A 21620-nucleotide genomic window follows, 5' to 3' on the forward strand; every position below is an offset into this window, starting at 1 on the left:
CGCTGGCGACCTTAAGCAGTGCCTATGGATTGTCCTTCCGGTTTCCCTTCTTTACCTGCGTGCAACCTGTCTTTCATTGCCTAGATTGTCCATTCGAATGAGCTCTGGATTTGTGCCTGTGTAACTCGGTGTCTCCTGACCCGGATTTTGATCGACTGATGAGCCCCTTAGTGGCTCATGAGTTGGACTGTTCTGGCGTCAGGATCATGGCCTGTGCTGCTGCACATGGAGTCCTAGGCAATTGGGACATCGGAACGGCTGCAAATGAATTCTTATCCAGAAGTTATCTTGATGTCCCCACCTGTTGTCCACAAATTGTGCTGGATGCCCCGATTGTTGAGGAACACGTGTGTTCTTTCCCCCTGCTGAACTGGATGGCAGACAATTTTTCGGAACGTTCAGATGATTTCCTCTTGGAAGCTGTTGCAACTTATTGTGCTTATACCTTGATGGATTGACTTTAGCCCTGCTCATTTCATGGTGCATCCATCGATGTGATATTTTTTCCCCTTTTACATGGTTAATTGCCCTTCAACATCGTTCATAATTGACATTTCTTTTCTGACTTTTTCGCTTCCCTTCTATGGACTTCCAGTTCATGCCCTTGGTTCCGTTCTATCAAACTTGAACTCTGCGTTCTCAAATTTGCGCCCCTAGTGGTTAGTGGTACGAACAAGGGGGGGGGTGTAGTGACGATTCCTATCTCCCTATGTACAATGCTAAGTTGGCACCACCGCGTTAGTTGTTAGTAAGCCATCTTGCCAATTTTGCTGCTTTTGCACGCGACTCTGTAGTTGCGTGTTATTACTTTTGAAATGCCTACTCGAGTTTACTTCACATGAGGACTGTCTGTTGATTGACATCCTTCACAGTGAACAGCGAGCTTGTACTGTACATTGTGTACACACACAGTCTGGGTGACTAGACGGTGCATGTTGTTGTGTGCAGGTTGATCGTCCCACTGGTTAGCCATAACATGCACGCAGCTGCAGATACCTGATGGACGAGTGCTTGCCATATTGCAGTGCAGCACGTTTTAGTTTCATTGTGATGGAGGACTTTAGCAGGAGATGGGACTAGATGATCCTGTGATGTGATTCCACTGAGCTGATCTGTACGGTGGGGGGTCCCCCGTTCTAGCTTAGAGACCTTCTATTAGTCGAATGATACTACTTTTAGTTTACTGGCGACAGGAAGGTTGCTGTTTCCACTGTCAGTTTCTTATGATTGCTCCTTTCAATGTCTATGATATTTCAACAATGCTGATGCTTCTGGCCTTAACCATTTGTCTGCTTATGTTAGCTACAGTCCTGCATCTTAGGACTGATCTGAGAATAATGACGAACAGGTATGTCTGATTCCCACCATTCCTGAGAATGTTGTAAGTCGCTTGTTCTGGGTTGTCTATACATTGGGACCGCCGAGCTCAGCCTCGGCTAACAAATGGGACACTTAGCTAGTCATATGAGGGGTTCTGGGTTCTGAGGGGAGTTTGTGGTATGCCAAACAGGTCTCCTTCGTGCCAGGCACCGCACCCCCTGCCCCTGTCTCCCCTGCTGCCGTCAATGCAGAGTCTGTGGACATTCAGCGCCAGTTGCAGGGTGCTCGGACATCGCTGCTGCGTGTCCTCCATGGCCACACCAGACTGCTGACACGGATGGTGTCATACATGGAGGGCATGTCATCAGCGATGTCTGACCACCGGATGCTGCTGAGGTCCATGGACTCGTCACTGACGGCAGCGGTGGGTCTCCTGCAGCGCTCCGTCCCCCCCTACCCCAGCACCATCCGCACTTCCCACTCCCATGCCTGTCCCATGCACACCCAGACGTCCCCATGCACGCACCCCACCGGACACAGGCAGCACACAACCAGGGAAGGCCAAGCGCACACCTCCTGTCACGCACCCACAGGGGGGAGAAGGCACAGGCACTGGGTCGTGGGGCAAACAGCAGCCACGCTGTCACAGTAGGAGTCCGCATTCCTCACGACCCACTACCTCCAATACCACTCCCCTTGGCTCTCTTGCCCAACAGTCGGCCAGAGTGTCCTTCATGGCCAGTCCGTCCCTCAGCCCCAGTGTCTAACCACCCCGCAAGCGTTTGAGGGATTCCCCGGGCAGGGTAGTTGAGTCCCCCCCTTGTCCACACCCTCCCCAGTTGCGCTGCGACCCATCCCTCTGACCCCCCCCCCCCTTCTTGGGGCCTGTGGTGCCTTCGGGTGCAGGGGAGACACTGGAAGAGCTTGCGGCCATGTGCAGCGCCATACTGCCCTCCTCCTTTGGCGCTGCCCCACCCCCTGTGGTGGAGTCGTCCGTCCCTGCACCCACAACACCTACCCGTGCCCCTCCTGTCCCTGCGGTGCCTGGTTCTTCCCCCCCACATGATGCCCCCCCTTCTGTGGATGATATGGTACAGTGAACTGTGCAGGCGAGCTTGGGGAGACGTGTCCCAACGTGTACCCCCCCGGGACTTCGCATCTGGCGTGGCCTATGGGCTTGTTGAATGGTGTACTCTAGCTACTTTTCTTCGATATGCTGAATGTGGTTGTTATTTTTTTGTTTGCACACTATTTCTTTTCTGGTATTGCTGCTGGTGCTGCTGCTCCCTGAGTTGGGGTGGTGATGATGTGTTGGGTGTCTGGTAAATGTTGTTGTGTCCTGCTCATGGGGTGGACCCTCGTATCTGCATGCCGTCACAAGGTGTCTGCATATATTCGTAGGTCATGTTAGCTCTTACTGCATGGTGACATTGTCCCAAGGTGTGTTCCTTCCTCTGTGGCACCTGTCATCTTCCCTGCAGGGTGTTTCCAAATTGTTGTGCTGAGCTGTGTCAACATTTCCTCGGTGTGTGACACATCCCTTCGACTTTGGCCATGCATGCTCTGCAATGTCTCCACCTGCATCGTTTGTGGCATCCTTGGTGGACACTGTACTTGTGTATGGAGTATATTGACATGACTTCATGTGGACATTTTCCCTTTTCCGCACTTTGCATGTGTGTACTCCCTGCCTCACACACATTTGTTACGTGTTCTGCAGGGTATTTGGGCACCTGCCTGACAATTGTGGGCATTGAATCTGTGTGTACTCCACCCTTTTAATTCCATGGGAGGCAACGACTTGTTGGCTGCCCCGGCACCTGTAAATTCCTATCATTCCTGGAATGTGGGTGACAGTGTGTGTTCCCTTTGGCTCTCTTAGTTTAGTGGTGTTTGACATGAGGATGCAGTCTTGTGGCATGATCTCAGTGTGTGTATTGTGCCGCCTCCGCCAGGGGTGGGTATGCATGTGTAATTTGTCATCACACCCACATGTGGTGTGTCATGCAGTGGGGGAAGGACGTCCATCCTCATGGGAGTGGGACACTGCTGTCAGTGATGTGTTGTCATGGCACTCTCAACATTGTCGCACATTGTGGATGCCTTCATGCACCCATGGAGTTTTGCTCATCAGAGGGTGATGTACACACCCCCATGTCTCTGTCCACTGCTGGGGGTCCTCTGCACCCACCCCCATGTGTCTGGGCACTGCTGGGAGTGATGGGCACCCACCCCTCATATGTCTGGCCACTGCTGGGAGTGATGGGCACCCACCCCTCATATGTCTGGGCACTGCTGGGAGTGATGGGCACCCACCCCTCATATGTCTGTCCACTGCTGGGAGTGATAGGCACACACCCCTATGTATCTGTCCACTGTCATGGTTCGAGCCGTACCCACGCGCTGATGGCCTGGGTGGTGCCCGTACCCCTAGGGCTCCCCAACTTTGGGGGTGCGGCCCGTACCCTTGCCTTTGGGATGTGGGTACAGGCCGTACTGGAGTAGTTGGTGTGACGTAGGGGTGGGCGTGGTATGTGCCGTACACACGCGCTGCTGGCCTGGGTAGGGCCCGTACCCCTAGGGCACCCCAACTTTGGGGGTGCAGCCCGTACCCATGCCTTTGTGACGTGGGTACAGGCCATACCGGCGTAGTTGGTGTGACGTAGGGGTGGGCGTGGTATGTGCCGTACACACGCACTGTTGGCCTGGGTAGGGCCGTACTCCTAGAGCACCCCAACTTTGGGGGTGCGGCCCGTACCCATGCCTTTGGGACGTGGGTACAGGCCGTACCGCCATTGTTGGTGTGACGTAGGGATGGGCGTGGTATGTGCCGTACCACCATTGTGGTGGTGACGGGTACGCGTCCATGTCCACTTCCGTTGTGGCGGGACGTGGGATTGGTGGACACTCCCCCCGAAGTGACCAGTCTATGGTGGTAATTACTGTGCATGATGTTTTAGTAATTTGTGGGGTGTGGGTTATGTTTCCTGACCCTTGCACACACACACCCCCCCTTTGCCCTGGGGGTTGTTCTGACCTTCTGCGGCGCCTGCGTCGGCTTTCTGTATACGAGTTGGTAGGCTATGAGGGCCGGGATGACGCGTAGGTTGGGGTCCATTGCTGTCCGTGGAGTGCCGGGGCTCCTTGTTCGCGTCGTCCTCAATTTCCCGGTAGTTTTTGGCTCCCGTAAAAACTGCTGCATGCGGAGTGACGTCGGCACGAATCGTACTTGCTGGTCCGTGAAAAGCTGCCTGGCTCCGTCCCGACGTCGCGTGTGCACCGTCCAGACAGAGATTTGTATGTAATTGTTTGCCGGTCGGTGTTTTTTACGACTCGGGCGGTAATGGTATTTCTGTGCGAATTGTACTTGCGAGTTTGTAAGGTGTTTTTCCCGGGTACGAGTCGGACGGAAAAAACGCTCCGTCCGACCATTCGTACCCAGGTTTTACAGGATCGGAATCGACACCATAATCTTTGTCGGTATCCATGTTTTCCTCATATTTTCTGGGACTGTGGCAGGGATCCCAATTATTCCATGTGTGACGAGTTGGTGCACTTTGGATCCCCCCTGCCACCCCTTGTATTGTCATGCTGAATGCGCAATGTCCACAGGCCATGGCAGTTGCATTGCAGATGCACATTGGTGCAGTTCACAGTGTGTGGTGTTGGGAGTGTCCTTATGTGAGTTGTGCCATGGCCAGTGATTTGTGTTTGTGTAAGTGTGAATGTAATTGGTCTGTCAAGACACATGACCCAGTGTGCACAGGTGACTGGGGTCCACAGTAGGGGCAACATCCCAAATTTTCTTCACAGAGGGGTTATCATGCACTCTACTGTCACCTCAATGTAGGGTCCTTGAGGGTACAGATGGAGTGGGTCTGTCTCTTGCATGTGTTGGTTGCTGTTCCACCCGGCTTGTGTTACCTGAGTCTGTTGGGATCCCACTCATCTGACGATGCCTTATTGCCCACAGAGGGATAGCCAATTCATGATTTACTTTTGTATGGCACTGTGTGTAATTTGAGCTCAGCACACCATCATGTGTTGCATACCTGCATGTGTACACTGAGACACACACATACATGTTGTGTTTGAGATGCAGTGTGAGTCAGCCTGTTTGTGTTTGTGCATCTGCACCAATGCATTGGTATGGCTTTTGTGTGCCATAGGCTGAATCTTGTGTTGTGGTTCTCCACTGCTATCCTTGTGTCTCCTACATCATTAGTCAGCACATTCATCCTGGTTGGTATGCCCCATTGCTGCCATGGTATGTGACTGCGTCACCTCACATCTACAGTCTCCACAGGATACCTTAGTTTGTGTGTCTGTCCCTGCAGATAAATGTGTGTGCATTCTGATGCTCACTTCTTACATGGTCTGATTGCCCACAGGAGCATTGTCAGCCCCAATGGGCAATGGTTGTCTGCACATGGCTGAGTGTATATTTGTGAGACCCAACAAACTATCCATCAACAGATCTGTGTGTGTTTACAACACAACCACTACTTTGCCACTACATTGCTTGTTGTGTATGTGCTAGGTATGATACCTGGTATGTTAAAGTGGCAGCAGAATTTGTGACCACAATCATCTTTTGGATACTGTAGTGATGGTATGTTTAGACCCCATTACCATGATGTTCATGATGTGCTTGATTATTGAACACCATAATCACCTTTCGGTCACTGTAGTGAGGGGGTGTTTAGACCCCATTACAACACTGTTACATTCACCTTTTGGTCACAATGGTGATGGGAAGATGTTATGTGTTCCCTTTCAGTGTCACAGTTGCAGGCACTTGATGCACAATTTAAAATCATGACGTGATGGCAGGGGTGGTGCGTTTGTCCTGCAACGCCTAAGTGTGAGGAATACTGATAGTGGTAGGTATCCCCCCTATGAGTAGGGAGTGCCAGTAGTGGTAGGTATCCCCCCTATGAGTAGGAAGTGCTGGTAGTGGTAGGCATCCCTCCCTATGAGTGGTTACTGCTGGTAGTGGTAGGTATCTCCCCCTATGAGTAGGGAGTAATGGCAGTGGTAGGTATCCCCCCTATGACTGGTTACTGCTGGTAGTGGTAGGTTCCCCCCTATGAGTGGTTACTGCTGGTAGTGGTAGGTATCCCCCCTATGAGTAGGGAGTACTGGTAGAGGTAGGCACCCCCCTATGAGTGGTTACTGCTGGTAGTGGTAGGTATCCCCCCCATGAGTAGGGAGTGCTGGTAGTGGTAGGTATCCCCCCTATGAGTAGGGAGTACTGATAGTGGTAGGTATCCCCCCTATGAGTTGGGAGAGCTGGTAGTAGCAGGTATCCCCCTATGAGTAGGGACTGCTGGTAGTGGTAGGTATCCCCCCCATGAGTTGGGGGTGCTGGAAGTGGTAGGTATCCCCCCTATTAGTAGAAAGTACTGGTAGTGATTGATATCCAACCCCTATGGCTTGGGCAATGCTGGTGGAGAGGGATATCCCCCCTATTGTTTGTGTGGCATTTCGGTGGTTTGTGATGTTTGTTTGTGTGGTGGGTGTCTGACTTACCTTCTGCGACGCACGCGTCGATTCCTGTTGTTGATCCGGTCATAGAGGGACAGTACAGGGATGACTTGCGCAATCGGATTCATGGTTGGTTCGTCTCCTAGGCGTGGATCGTTAGTTCGTCTCATCGGCGTTGTGAGTTGGTCCGGCTCGTAGCCGTGTATCGTCATTGTGGCGCAAATCGAACCTGAAAAACTGTTCTTCCGGAGGACGAGACGTGCTGGAGGTGGAGACGCGTTCGGCGTATAGGAAGTATGCATTGTACTTGCCCTCCCGGAAACTACTGTTGTTTTGACTCCGTGAGACTCGTTTCAGCTTTTACAGATCCGGCTTGTACGGGAACTGTAGCTGGAATGGGAGCATATGGCTAGTTCGGGTTTTCTACACATTTGCGCATCGTACTTCCTCGCTCGGATGGTCCGGATGCCAGTACGTGTCATTCGGAAGGTGAGCCTACGAGTGGCTCTTTGGGTGCATACCGAGAGGGATCGGAATCGACCCCTAAGTGGGAAACTGCCATCGTACTCCCTTGGTCGGAAAGAGGCGGTGAGGGGAGTACTGAAGGGTTTCCAGATGGCAGACGGGCTCTCCGAGCCCAATGTAAGCCATCCAGAAATCCGAGTCCGATTCCTTTCCGACTGAGCCCATCGGAATGGCTCGGCCGGAAAGGAATCATAACGGCACATTCCGATGTGGGTTGAAGGGCTCCGACCGTCGGTTGGAGCCCTTCCGTCCGACATCGGAATTGGTCCATTAATTGTTTCTTACAGCAACCGATTAATAGTTTCACAGCATGTGTTAAGCTTCTAGATATGGGTGTTTAGAATTGTGAACCATTATTAAAACAATGCATCAATGGATTGCATTTTTAATTCAATTTGTAGCCAAACTCTTTTATTGCAAGACTATAGATAGCCACATGTACTCTTTGCCAAACGTATAGAGAAAACCTGTATCCCAGGTGGGATCTGGTCATGTCGAAAAAAGGAGATTTCCAAACGTTCATTAATATAGTTTTACTTTTCATGTTGACAGGCATTGGTGGTGGGAGTAAGGGTCACTGGCTATAATTAACAATACTAGCACATGACCACTATAATATTTTGTTGCAATTAATTAGTTTTTTCTTCTGGGTATCTAATACTATTATAAGAAAATATAAAATTATTATTTCATGTAGACTTCACAAAATATGGTTTAGGCAGTTTAGTATAAATCAGTGCGAAGGGTGCTGAATTTTGGATGTCTTTATACCATGCTGTCAGGCTCCTGCTTTCTAAGGAATGAGAAATAATTAAAAAAATAGTAAAAATATGATCTGCAAAGCATAGTTATTCTTTTCACTGTTTAAATAGCATTTATAATTTTGCTCAGGGCCCTGAATTTCACATTGTCTGGTGGCCGTGGCGACAGGCATTACGACATAACTCAATTGTAATAAGTTATTATAATAAAGTAGCTATCTCATTTTTATTTACTGTTGAATAGTGATATCACAGCTAGACATTAATAAGTCAATTAGAGGAAGGTTTGATAAATCTATTGCAGGCTTCCATACATGGTCAGCTTTCCATAAGGCAAAGCTTCCTACTTGTGAGTTGCATTACTGCAAAAAGCCTGAGAAATTGCCTTTTTCAGGGTATTACAGGGAGGGCTTCAACTCCCAATGCTGTGGATCAACTGCAAGAGAGTATTGTGTGGTTGTTTGATGTAGGCTTCATGGATCCGAAGGTCTACAGTCATTCCATTGATGCAAGGTCTGTAGCATCTCAGCTGAGAACACTAAGCATAGCCTTTAATGGAGTTACTCTAATGAACTGGGCCAACAACGAGTTTTGTGAACATGGCTACTATGCTTTCAAGCTAGGGCTAGATTTTTCACACATGAAAATCTCAAGGGTGCTCGTGTTAACTGTCCTGAGCTTGGATCCTTTCAGAGGAACACAAGGGCCTGGAGAATTATTAAGAAAAATCTCTATGGAATATTTGTTTTCGGGGTCCTTGGGGACTGGGATGCTAGGCTTCTAACTGGGTCCCCAGATATTTACGAAGGGCTCAGATATGGGCATGCATTGGCTGTATTGCTTACTGTGGCTATCAGCCTCTGTCTGTCTTCCTCCTTCCCAACATGGCATACAGCTCCCAACACGGTCAGATTCTCTGCCTTCAGCTCCTCCACGGCCCGGTCCACGTTCACCTTCTTACGGCTGCTCACCACCACATACGCACCATCCTCTGCTAGCCGCCGGGCAATTGCAAATCCGATCCTGAAAGAAGCCAAATCGGTACTATTAACAACATGCTTTACTGTAAGGGAATTAGGGACAGGAACCCATTCAGGGTCTTGAATGTCTCTGAGCTGGGTGTTTGGAGTCGTCTTTCTCTAGTCCTTGAGCTGTCTGCACTCCCAGTTATACCTCATTCTTGTCCACTCACCCAGACATAGTCACAATAAATTGGTCTCATTTAACTGGTCTTCCAGAAGCAAATGCTGAAAATGAAGTTGCTCTGTTTATGGAGGGTCATTTTAGTCTGTTCTGTTTTTGAGCCTTTAGCATTAAGACCGCTAATAATAATAATATCATTGTGTTGTAGTAACCAGAATTTATATCAACAGAAGCCAGCTTCTCAATGGATGGCGTTCTTGTTCAGCTCACTTTAGTCGTGTAACATGAAGTTTAATGACCAGGTTGTCAGTTGATTTCCTTTTCATCTCCCTGGTATCTTCTTTCTCCATCCAGAAACCTAATTTTAGAGGCGGTTCAACGTAATGACATACTCACATGTCTCTTACAACCTGGCGTCCAGAATCCCTCCTTTCAAGTTATCAATCTTCCCTTGGTGTGGTAGGGGAATTTGACCTTAGGTCTCAAAACGTCTCAAAGACGTTTTTGGGCGGCTTCAGTAATGCCCCTGCTTCCCTTGATTCCTTGTCATGCATCAAAGATTTAAAACTGTAAGCCCCCTAAAAATACCCCTTGCTTTGGTACTTCTCATCCTCTCTCAGAAACTTACCTTGCACACATTGGTTTCATATTGATTGCATAGGTCTCTTAATCTCAAGTCACATGTTCAAAACCCTCCATTTTAGGCTCCCAGGGTGTTCAACAAAGGGACCAAATCAGCCAGCAGCAACAGTTTGTGTGCCCATTATTTAGTCTAAGACGGATTCAGGGCCCAAAACCTATCCATTCTCACTAGACCTTTTGTCTTCCTACCCATAAAAACTGATGTAGCACATTTGACATTATGGTGAGTTAAGACTGCTGAAATGCTGTGTTACATATGCACCTACATGCTTCAGAACGCCTGATGGACGTAGGCAATTCTATGAAATCATTAAAGTATGCCATACATTTTAAGAAATGTAACATTCTAAAATATTTGGTATCCTATATTATATTCTTGAATTTCCTTGCTCGCCTGAACTAGAGGATATCTGCATTCTGTTATATAATAATTAAGACACTGAGATACGTCCATGTAAATGTGTGATTTACACTGACATTTGAGTGTCTCCGACTTCTGCCATATAACTGCATAGACTAGAATCACAGGCCTAATAACAGTTTGAGGTAGCCCTGAACATGCAGCTGGAATTAAAACATTCCAGTTTGGTAGGTAGACATAGGTGCCGATTCCGATCCTGTAAAACCCGGGTACGAATGGTCGTACAGAGCGTATTCTCCGTCCGACTCGTACCCGGGTAAACCACCTTACAAACCCGCAAGTACGATTCGTACAGAAATGCCATTTCCGTACGAGTCGTACAAAACACCGACCGGCTAAAAAATACCCATAATTCCGATCCGGGACATCGCGTACGTGACGTTCGGACGGAGTCAGGCAGCGTTTTACGGACCAGTAAGTACGATTCGTGCCTACGTCACTCCGCACGAAGCATTTTTTACGGAAGCCAAAAACTGCCGGCAAATTGAGGACGACACGAACAAGGAGCACCGGTACGCGACGGACAGCCATGGACCCCATCCTACGTGTCATCCCGGCCCTCCTAGCCTACGACCTGGTGCACAGAAACCGACGCAGAAGCCGCAGAAGGTCAGAAAAGCACCCAGGGGCAAAGGGGTGGAGGGGGGCGAGGGGCAGGAAACATAACCCCCCCCAAGTTAAAACATATATATCCAGCATATAACTTACCCCCATGGTCTGGTCACTTCGGGGGGCGTGTCCACCAATCCCACGTACCGGCACAACAGAAGTGGACGTGGACGCGTACCCGTCACCACTACAATGGTGGTACGGCCCGTACCCAAGCTCTGGGGGGGGCGTGGGTACGGGCCGTACCACCAGTGGAGTGGTGATGGAGGGGTACGCACCGTACCCACGCTGTGGGGGCGTGTGTACGGGCCGTACCACCATTGGAGTGGTGATGGAGGGGTACGCGCCGTACCCACTGTGAGGCTGTGGGTACGGCGTGTACCCCTCCATCACCACTCCACTGGTGGTACGGCCCGTACCCACGCCCCCACAGCGTGGGTACGGCGCGTACACCTCGATCACCACCCCAATGGTGGTACGGCCTGTACCCACGACCCCCAGAGCGTGGGTACCGGCCGTACCACCATTGTAGTGGTGATGGAGGGGTACGCGCCGTACCCACGCTGTGAAGGCGTAGGTACGGCGCGTAGCCCTCCATCACCACTCCACTGGTGGTACGGCCCGTACCCACGCCCCCACAGCGTGGGTACGGCGCGTACACCTCCATCACCACCCCAATGGTGGTACGGCCCGTACCCATGCCCCCACAGCGTGGGTATGGCGCGTACACCCTATGAATGCGGGGTTAGGGTCCGTCCCACCTGTACCCCTATGGCACCAGTACAAAATGGATACAAGGCGTACACACGCCACGAATGTTGGCATAGGGCCTGTTGTAGCATATAAGCAGTATATTGGTGTGTGTGTATGCACAGGACAGCAGTGTACTTGTTAGACCCGGCCCTCGTAACATAGCTAGACCTGACCCCTGCACCTCACACCAGCCCCCAAACCCACGGCCTAGCCGATCCTTCCCACCAGAACTCACACGCACCCAACCCGGACTTCCCCGTCCGTGGCCTTCCTCCCTTCGGCCACACCGGGCCCGCGTGCCCACTTCATGCACCAAGATGGCCGCCCGGCCCCAGCGCGACCCTGGCCTAGAGGCGCCACTCTGGCTGGAGGACATCACGCTCCCCTTGGGATGAGAGAGGGAGGAGCAGTTTCTATCACACCTCTGCGCTTCCCTGGGACGGTGGGTTTCGATCGACCTGCCGGCCTCCCCGAGGGCTGGCTCCACGCCTGCTGGGTGTCTGGGACTCCTACCGACCCGGCCCTGAAAGGATCAAAAGACAATGGCAGGAAACCCCAACAAGCGACCCCCAGGTGACAAGACCCCTGCCTGCACAGACTCCGGACATCAAAGAGGAGTCGCCCTATAACAAGGGGTGCTCTGGGACTGTCCGGCAGATTCGCCTTGGAACACCTGAGCCCTGCTGAGTGACTCGCGGCTCCCTGAAGATCGTAAGACCTCCGAACTTGTACCTGAGCCCTGCTGAGTGACTCGCGGCTCCCTGAAGATCGTAAGACCTCCGAACTTGTGCTTGAGCCCTGCTGAGTGACTCGCGGCTCCTCGAAGATCGTAAGACCTCCGAACTTGTATCCGAGCCCTGCTGAGTGACTCGCGGCTCCCACAGACTCTCTTGGTCCCGCCGGACCCCACGACGACAAGCGTATCCCCCAGCTCGAGGATTGTGAGCTGTGCGCCGGGTACGCTCCTGCATTTGATCCATATCCCCAAAGACTGTCCCGCTACCTCCTAACCCCCTCCAAGACTCTGTGAGCCCACGCTCTGCTTGTATATATTTGCCTTGCTGATCATAAAGATCCTACCACTTCGATCTGATAAAGATTTGCTCTTAAGAACTCCTCGTGTGGTGTCTCTCTGTCGTGTGGTGCCGAGTGTGCGATCCTAGATACGAGGATCCTCCCCTGAGGAGTCTCCCGCCAGTGCCCGGCTACGATACCTCGAGGGTGGGTCTCAGGGCAGTCAGGGCCCCCTCCGGGCCCCTCTGAGGTCGCCTTCTAACAGTACTGCACCAAGGGGGCGGGTGGGTTGGTGGGTGGGTGGCTGCATATCACTCCCAGCAGTGCCCAGACAAATGAGGGGTGGGTGCAGAGGCATCCCAGCAGTGCCCAGATATATGAGGGGTGGGTGCAGAGTCCTCCCAGCAGTGCCCAGACATATGAGGGGTGGGTGCATATCACTCCCAGCAGTGCCCAGACATACGAGGGGTGGGTGCAGAGGCATCCCAGCAGTGCCCAGACAAATGAGGGGTGGGTGCAGAGGCCTCCAAGCAGTGCCCAGACATATGAGGGGTGGGTGCAGAGGACTCCCAGCAGTGCCGAGACATATGAGGGGTGGGTGCAGAGGCCTCCCAGCAGTGCCCAGACATATGAGGGGTGGGTGCAGCGGACTCCCAGCAGTGCCCAGACATATGAGGGGTGGGTGCAGAGGACTCCCAGCAGTGCCCAGACATATGAGGGGTGGGTGCAGAGGCCTCCCAGCAGTGCCCAGATATATGAGGGGTGGGTGCAGAGGACTCCCAGCAGTGCCCAGACATATGAGGGGTGGGTGCAGAGCCTCCCAGCAGTGCCCAGACATATGAGGGGTGGGTGCAGAGGACTCCCAGCAGTGCCCAGACATATGTGGGGTGGGTGCAGAGGCCTCCCAGCAGTGCCCAGACATATGAGGGGTGGGTGCAGAGGACTCCCAGCAGTGCCCAGACATATGAGGGGTGGGTGCAGAGGCCTCCCAGCAGTGCCCAGACATATGAGGGGTGGGTGCAGAGGACTCCCAGCAGTGCCCAGACATATGAGGGGTGGGTGCAGAGGACTCCCAGCAGTGCCCAGACATATGAGGGGTGGGTGCAGAGGCCTCCCAGCAGTGCCCAGACATATGAGGGGTGGGTGCAGAGGCCACCCAGCAGTGCCCAGACATATGAGGGGTGGGTGCAGAGGACTCCCAGCAGTGCCCAGACATATGAGGGGTGGGTGCAGAGGAATCCCAGCAGTGCCCAGCCATATGAGGGGTGGGTGCAGAGGCATCCCAGCAGTGCCCAGACAAATGAGGGGTGGGTGCAGAGGCCTCCCAGCAGTGCCCATACATATGAGGGGTGGGTGCAGAGGACTCCCAGCAGTGCCCAGACATATGAGGGGTGGGTGCAGAGGAATCCCAGCAGTGCCCAGACATATGAGGGGTGGGTGCAGAGGATTCCCAGCAGTGCCCGGACATATGAGGGGTGGGTGCAGAGGCCTCCCAGCAGTGCCCAGACATATGAGGAGTGGGTGCAGAGGACTCCCAGCAGTGCCCAGACATATGAGGGGTGGGTGCATATCACTCCCAGCAGTGCCCAGACATATGAGGGGTGGGTGCAGAGGCATCCCAGCAGTGCCCAGACATATGAGGGGTGGGTGCAGAGGCCTCCCAGCAGTGTCCAGACATATGAGGGGTGGGTGCAGAGGACTCCCAGCAGTGCCCAGACATATGAGGGGTGGGTGCAGTGGCATTCCAGCAGTGCCCAGACATATGAGGGGTGGGTGCAGAGGACTCCCAGCAGTGCCCAGACATATGAGGGGTGGGTGCAGAGGACTCCCAGCAGTGCCCAGACATATGAGTGGTGGGTGCATATCACTCCCAGCAGTGCCCAGACATATGAGGGGTGGGTGCAGAGGACTCCCAGCAGTGCCCAGACATATGAGGGGTGGGTGCAGAGGCCTCCCAGCAGTGCCCAGGCATATGAGGGGTGGGTGCAGAGGACTCCCAGCAGTGCCCAGACATATGAGGGGTGGGTGCATATCACTCCCAGCAGTGCCCAGACATATGAGGGGTGGGTGCAGAGGCATCCCAGCAGTGCCCAGACAAATGAGGGGTGGGTGCAGGGGCCTCCCAGCAGTGCCCAGACATATGAGGGGTCGGTGCAGAGGACTACCAGCAGTGCCCAGACATATGTGGGGTGGGTGCAGAGGCCTCCCAGAAGTGCCCAGACATATGAGGGGTGGGTGCAGAGGCCTCCCAGCAGTGCCCAGACATATGAGGGGTGAGTGCAGAGGACTCCCAGCAGTGCTCAGACATATGATGGGTGGGTACATATCACTCCCAGCAGTGCACAGACATATGAGGGGTGGGTGCAGAGGCATCCCAGCAGTGCCCAGACAAATGAGGGGTGGGTGCAGAGGCCTCCCAGCAGTGCCCAGACATATGGGGGGTGGGTGCAGAGGACTCCCAGCAGTGCCCAGACATATGAGGGGTGGGTGCAGAGGCCTCCCAACAGTGCCCAGACATATGAGGGTGGGTGCAGAGGCCTCCCAGCAGTGCCCAGACATATGAGGGATGGGTGCAGAGGACTCCCAGCAGTGCCCAGACATATGAGGGGTGGGTGCAGAGGCCTCGCAGCAGTGCCCAGACATATGAGGGGTGGGTGCAGAGGACTCCCAGCAGTGCCCAGACATATGAGGGGTGGGTGCAGAGGCCTCCCAGCAGTGCCCAGACGTATGAGGGGTGGGTGCAGAGGCCTCCCAGCAGTGCCCAGACATATGAGGGGTGGGTGCAGAGGACTCCCAGCAGTGCCCAGACATATGAGGGGTGGGTGCAGAGGCCTCCCAGCAGTGCCCAGACATATGAGAGGTGGGTGCAGAGGACTCCCAGCAGTGCCCAGACATATGAGGGGTGGGTGCAGAGGAATCCCAGCAGTGCCCAGCCATATGAGGGGCGGGTGCAGAGGACTCCCAGCAGTGCCCAGACATATGAGGGGTGGGTGCAGAGGAATCCCAGCAGTGCCCAGACATATGAGGGGTGGGTGCAGAGGACTCCCAGTAGTGCCCGGACCTATGAGGGGTGGGTGCAGAGGCCTCCCAGCAGTGCCCAGACATATGAGGGGTGGGTGCAGAGGACTCCCAGCAGTGCCCAGACATGTGAGGGGTGGGTGCATATCACTCCCAGCAGTGCCCAGACATATGAGGGGTGGGTGCAGAGGCATCCCAGCAGTGCCCAGACATATGAGGGGTGGGTGCAGAGGCCTCCCAGCAGTGCCCAGACATATGAGGGGTGGGTGCAGAGGACTCCAGCAGTGCCCAGACATATGAGGAGTGGGTGCAGATGACTCCCAGCAGTGCCCAGACATATGAGGGGTGGGTGCAGAGGCCTCCCAGCAGTGCCCAGACATATGAGGGGTGGGTGCATATCACTCCCAGCAGTGCCCAGACATATGAGGGGTGGGTGCAGAGGCATCCCAGCAGTGCCCAGACAAATGAGGGGTGGGTGCAGAGGCCTCCCAGCAGTGCCCAGACATATGAGGGGTGGGTGCAGAGGCCTCACAGCAGTGCCCAGACATATGAGGGGTGGGTGCAGAGGACTCCCAGCAGTGCCCAGACATATGAGGGGTGGGTGCAGAGGACTCCCAGCAGTGCCCAGACATATGAGGGGTGGGTGCAGAGGCCTCCCAGCAGTGCCCAGACATATGAGGGGTGGGTGCAGAGGACTCCCAGCAGTGCCCAGACATATGAGGGGTGGGTGCAGAGGCCTCCCAGCAGTGCCCAGACATATGAGGGGTGAGTGCAGAGGACTCCCAGCAGTGCCCAGACATATGAGGGGTGGGTGCAGAGGCCTCCCAGCAGTGCCCAGACATATGAGGGGTGGGTGCAGAGGACTCCCAGCAGTGCCCCGACATATGAGGGGTGGGTGCAGAGGCCTCCCAATAGTGCCCAGACATATGAGGGGTGGGTGCAGAGGACTCCCAGCAGTGCCCAGACATATGAGGGGTGGGTGCAGAGGCCTCCCAGCAGTGCCCAGACATATGAGGGTGGGTGTAGAGGACTCCCAGCAGTGCCCAGACATATGAGGGGTGGGTGCAGAGGACTCCCAGCAGTGCCCAGACATATGAGGGGTGGGTGCATATCACTCCCAGCAGTGCCCAGACATATGAGGGGTGGGTGCAAAGGCCTCCCAGCAGTGCCCAGACATATGAGGGGCAGGTGCAGAGGACTCCCAGCAGTGCCCAGACATATGAGGGGTGGCTGCATATCACTCCCAGCAGTGCCCAGACATATGAGGGGTGGGTGCAGAGGCATCCCAGCAGTGCCCAGACATATGAGGGGTGGGTGCAGAGGACTCCAAGCAGTGCCCAGACATATGAGGGGTGGGTGCAGAGGCATCCCAGCAGTGCCCAGACATATGAGGGGTGGGTGCAGAGGACTCCCAGCAGTGCCCAGACATATGAGGGGTGGGTGCAGAGGCCTCCCAGCAGTGCCCAGACATATGAGGGGTGGGTGCATATCACTCCCAGCAGTGCCCAGACAAATTAGGGGTGGGTGCAGAGGCCTCCCAGCAGTTCCCATACATATGAGGGGTGGGTGCAGAGGACTCCCAGCAGTGCCCAGACATATGAGGGGTGGGTGCAGAGGACTCCCAGCAGTGCCCAGACAGATGAGGGGTGGGTGCAGAGCCTCCCAGCAGTGCCCAGACATATGAGGGGTGGGTGTAGAGGCCTCCCAGCAGTGCCCAGACATATGAGGGGTGGGTGCAGTGGACTCCCAGCAGTGCCCAGACATATGAGGGGTGGGTGCAGAGGCCTCCCAGCAGTGCCCAGACATATGAGGGGTGGGTGCATATCACTCCCAGCAGTGTCCAGACATATGAGGGGTGGGTGCATCATCCTCAGATGACCACAACTCCATGGGTCCATGAACGCATCCCCAATGTGCGACTATGTTGAGAGTGCCATATCAACACATCACTGACAGCAGTGTCCCACTCCCATGAGGATGGATGTCATTCCCCCACTGCATGACACACCAAATGTGGGTGCGATGACAAATGACACATGCATACCCACCCCTTGCGGAGGCTGCACAATACACACACTGAGATCATGTCACAAGACTGTATAGTCATGTGAAACCCACTAAACTAAGAGAGCCAAAGGGAACACACACTGTCACGCACATACCAGGACTGATAGGAATGTAGAGGTGCTGGCACAGCCACCAAGTTGTTGTCTCCCATGGAAGGAATAGGGTGGACCACCCACAGATACAATGCCCACAATTGTCAGTCAGGTGACCAAATATCCTGCAGAACAAGTACCATATGTGTGCTAGGCTGGGATTACACACATGCATAGTGCGGAAAAGGGACCATATCCCCATGGAGGCATGGCAACATACTCTATACACAAGTGCAGTGACTACCAAGGATGGCACAGACGATGCAGCCGGACACATTGCTGAGCAGGCATGGACATAGTTGAAGGGATCCATCAGCCACCAAGGGAATGTAGACACAGGTCAGCACAACAATGGTGCAACTCCCTGCAGGGAAGATGTCAGGTGCCACAAAGGAAGGAACACTCCTTGGGACAATGTCTCAAAACACAAAGAGCATACACGACCAAAGAATCATTGCAGAGACCTTGTGATGCCACGCAGATACCAGGGTCCACCCCATGAGCAGCAGACTACTACATTTCCCAGATACCCAACACATGATCACCACCCCAACTCATGGAGTATCAGCACCAACATCAATACCTGAAAAGCAATTGTGTGCAAAGTAATACAAAATGCTTTATTCAGCATGAAAACAAAAAGTAGAAAAGGACACTATTTACAAAGGCCATAGGCCAGTCCAGACACGAAGTCCTGGGGGGGGGACACATGGCCATGCGTCTCCCCTAGCTTGCCTGCACATCAGATACCTCTGGTTGATCGACTGGGGTGGGGGCATCATGTGGGGAAGGACCAGGCACCGCAGGGACAGGAGGGACAAGGGTAGGTGTTCTGGATGCAGGGACGGACGACTCCACCACAGGGGGTGGGGCAGCGCCGAAGGTGGTGGTTAAGATGGCGCTGCACACGGTTGCAAGGTCTCCCAGCGTCTCCCCTGCACCCGAAGGAACCACAGGCCCCAAGGAGGGGGGGGTCGGAGGGATGGGTTGCAGCGCTACTGGGGGAGAGTGTGGACAGGGGGGGGGACTCAACTCCCCTGCCTGGGGACTTCCTTGACCGCTTGCGGGGTGGTGTCACACTGGGGCTGAGGGACAGACTGGCCATGAAGGACTCTTTGTCCGACTGTTGGGCAGGGGAGCTAAGGGGAGTGGTTTTGGAGGAAGTGGATCATGAGGACTGCGGACTCCCACTGTGGCTGCGTGGCTGCCGTTTGCCCCCTGACCCAGTGGGTGTGCCTACTACCCCCTGTGTGTGCGTGACTGGAGGTGTGTGCTTGGCCTTCCCTGTTGGTGTGCTGCCTGTGTCTGGTGGGGTGCGTGCATGGGGATGTCTGGGTGTGCTTGGGACAGGCATGGGAGTGGGAAGTGTGGATGGTGCAGGGGTAGGGGGGGCGGAGCGCTGGAGGAGACCCACTGCTGCAGTCAGTGACGAGTCCATGGACCTCAGCAACATCCGTTGGTCAGACATCGCTGCTGACATGCCCTCCATGTACGACACCATCTGTGTCAGCAGTCTGGTGTGGCCATGGAGGACAGTCAGGATCGATGTCTGCCCAACCTGCAACTGCCACTGAATGTCCACAGACTCGGCAGTGAGGGCAGCAGGGGAGACAGGGGCAGGGGGTGCGGTGCCTGGCACGAAGGAGACACGTTGTTGCCCTACACGGACAGAAGGGACCCAAGCAAGCGGGAGGGCGGTGATGGGAATGGTGGGGGCGGTGACAGTTGCAGGGCTGCTGCCAGCTGTTGGAGCAGCCTCCGCCCCCTCAGGGAGTTCAGCCTCGGACCCGTCTGCGTCGTAGTCGGTGGTGGTACTACCCAGGTCCTCCGCCGCACTCCCCTCGCTCTCCATGCCACTTGATGCTGCCGACTCTCCAGGTGTGGTGGCACTGGTGCTGGATCCCTCCTCCACGTCCATGCAGGTGTCTCCCTCGGTGTCCCCCGATGATGCTGTGGGCAAGGTGAAGAGACAGGAAATAATCAGTCACCTGTGTACATCTGACACATGAGTCCAAACTAAATAGGTCACAGTGCATATCATGAAAAGCATCATGAGGAACATCTAGAATAACCAGCACATATGTAAGCCCTGCACTCCCCAGTTGGTTCACCCAACATGACCCCTGAAATAATGAAAATCAGGACACCATAGCAAATAACTGGAAATCCAATTATACAGAGAAGCTAGTGTCTGTGAACAGTGGAGCACAGGCAGATCATGACGGCATGCCACCTCCTGGTCACTGTGAACGAAATAGTATTGGTGCACCCAATGCCAAATAACAGACGCCAATGCTGAAGGGGTCCCCACACTCATGGACCTGTGAGTACTGTAGAAAAGCAAATGTAATACTGTCTGATCTATTGGGAAGCACAAAACTTTACATAATTGACATATTTGGAATGAGTGAATGTCCCACCTGTGGAACAGAACACACCTGTGCATGAATATCAGAAGTCACACAAGGAGGTGCATACAAAACTACATTTACACAGTCATAGTATGAGCTGCCCACATAATGGCAAGAAGCCAATGTTAAGAAGAAATGTGGTATCAGGGAGTACACATACATGGCACCACGGTGGTCGGGATGACTTGACACCGGTAAGTTGCCTTCAGCAACAACCAAGGACTAACCCAAATGCTAGCACACTGTGGGAACATGGATATGTATAAATCCTAAACAACTTTTGGCCTGAAATGTGCCCATGTTCAAATTGTGCCAGCGTGTACCACAAAAGTGTAAAAGTGGTACTTGTGCACTCCCTTGGGAGACCTCTGTCATGCAGGCACATCATTGTCCTTCACAAAAATCAAAGTGAAGCATATAAACTTTTGGGACATGTTGACAAGTGTAGTGAGTGCCAGGGCACATGCCGTCTTGAATAACAACTTAAAACATGCCACCTGTTACATGGCCATCCGTACCATGATGACACAGTTGGCAACACATCTGACACACTACCTGTCATGTGGAGTGGCACACATGTCCAGACACAGGACAATGCATTAGCAAATGGCCATGAAATTGTGTTGGAATAAGGAACACCTGCACTGAGGAGACACCCTGATGTGAACGAAGAATGTCCACACAGATGTCAGCACACACAGACCAAACCACATAGCATCTGGAGCACACACCCGTGCCAATAATGGATGAGCAGGAAACTTGTTTTTTAACTTGTGACACATGCTGCAAAGCACAAGCATGACACCCTGCACAACATGCCTGGGTCACTGCACGTTGAGTGCCTGTCCAAACAATCATCACACACTGGTCAGACCTAGCAAGGAGACATAAGGTATAGACATGTAGTCCTTGCCCGCAAAAACAACCCATACCTGAGACAATGTGATTGAGACAGCTCAAAAAGTGACACCTCTCAATCTGGGTTTACTAAAAAGTGCATCAGGAAATCCTAAATGTACTCCACATCACCTCGTGAGGCTGCCAACACATATTTGTGACACAAAACCTCAACAGATTGTTGGACATAGACACACAGGCACTGGCCAGTGTGAGGATGCAGAAGCAAAATGGGGTCAGCCTGTACAATGGGCGCATGTAGCACACTTTAGATAAATACAAATGAGGCCAGGGAACAATGCCACAGAGGTAAAACTATGCTGAACACATTGAGAATGGGCACAGTGTTGGATGACACACATGATACCGAGGCAAGGGTGTCTTAGGGTACTGAAGTGGGCACACTGCTCCATGGGCCTGAAATTATCTGACTGTAACATGAGCTACCGTCCCGGCACTA

At 53.5% G+C, this 21620-nt stretch overlaps 1 protein-coding gene across 2 annotated transcripts in view; it reads right to left on the reverse strand.

Moving 5' to 3' along the window:
• The window catches only part of LOC146831143 (dehydrogenase/reductase SDR family member 4-like), a 269527-nt gene that overhangs the window by 186278 nt on the left and 61629 nt on the right, over positions 1-21620 (reverse strand). For both annotated transcript variants that reach the window (XM_085604108.1, XM_085604107.1), the window contains exon 3: positions 8939-9116. In XM_085604108.1, the coding sequence (XP_085460234.1) occupies positions 8939-9116 (178 nt within the window). The remainder of the gene's footprint in view (positions 1-8938; positions 9117-21620) is intronic.

Source organism: Triturus cristatus, chromosome 5_1 (genome assembly GCF_964204655.1).
Source record: "Triturus cristatus chromosome 5_1, aTriCri1.1, whole genome shotgun sequence".
Taxonomy (NCBI): domain Eukaryota; kingdom Metazoa; phylum Chordata; class Amphibia; order Caudata; family Salamandridae; genus Triturus; species Triturus cristatus.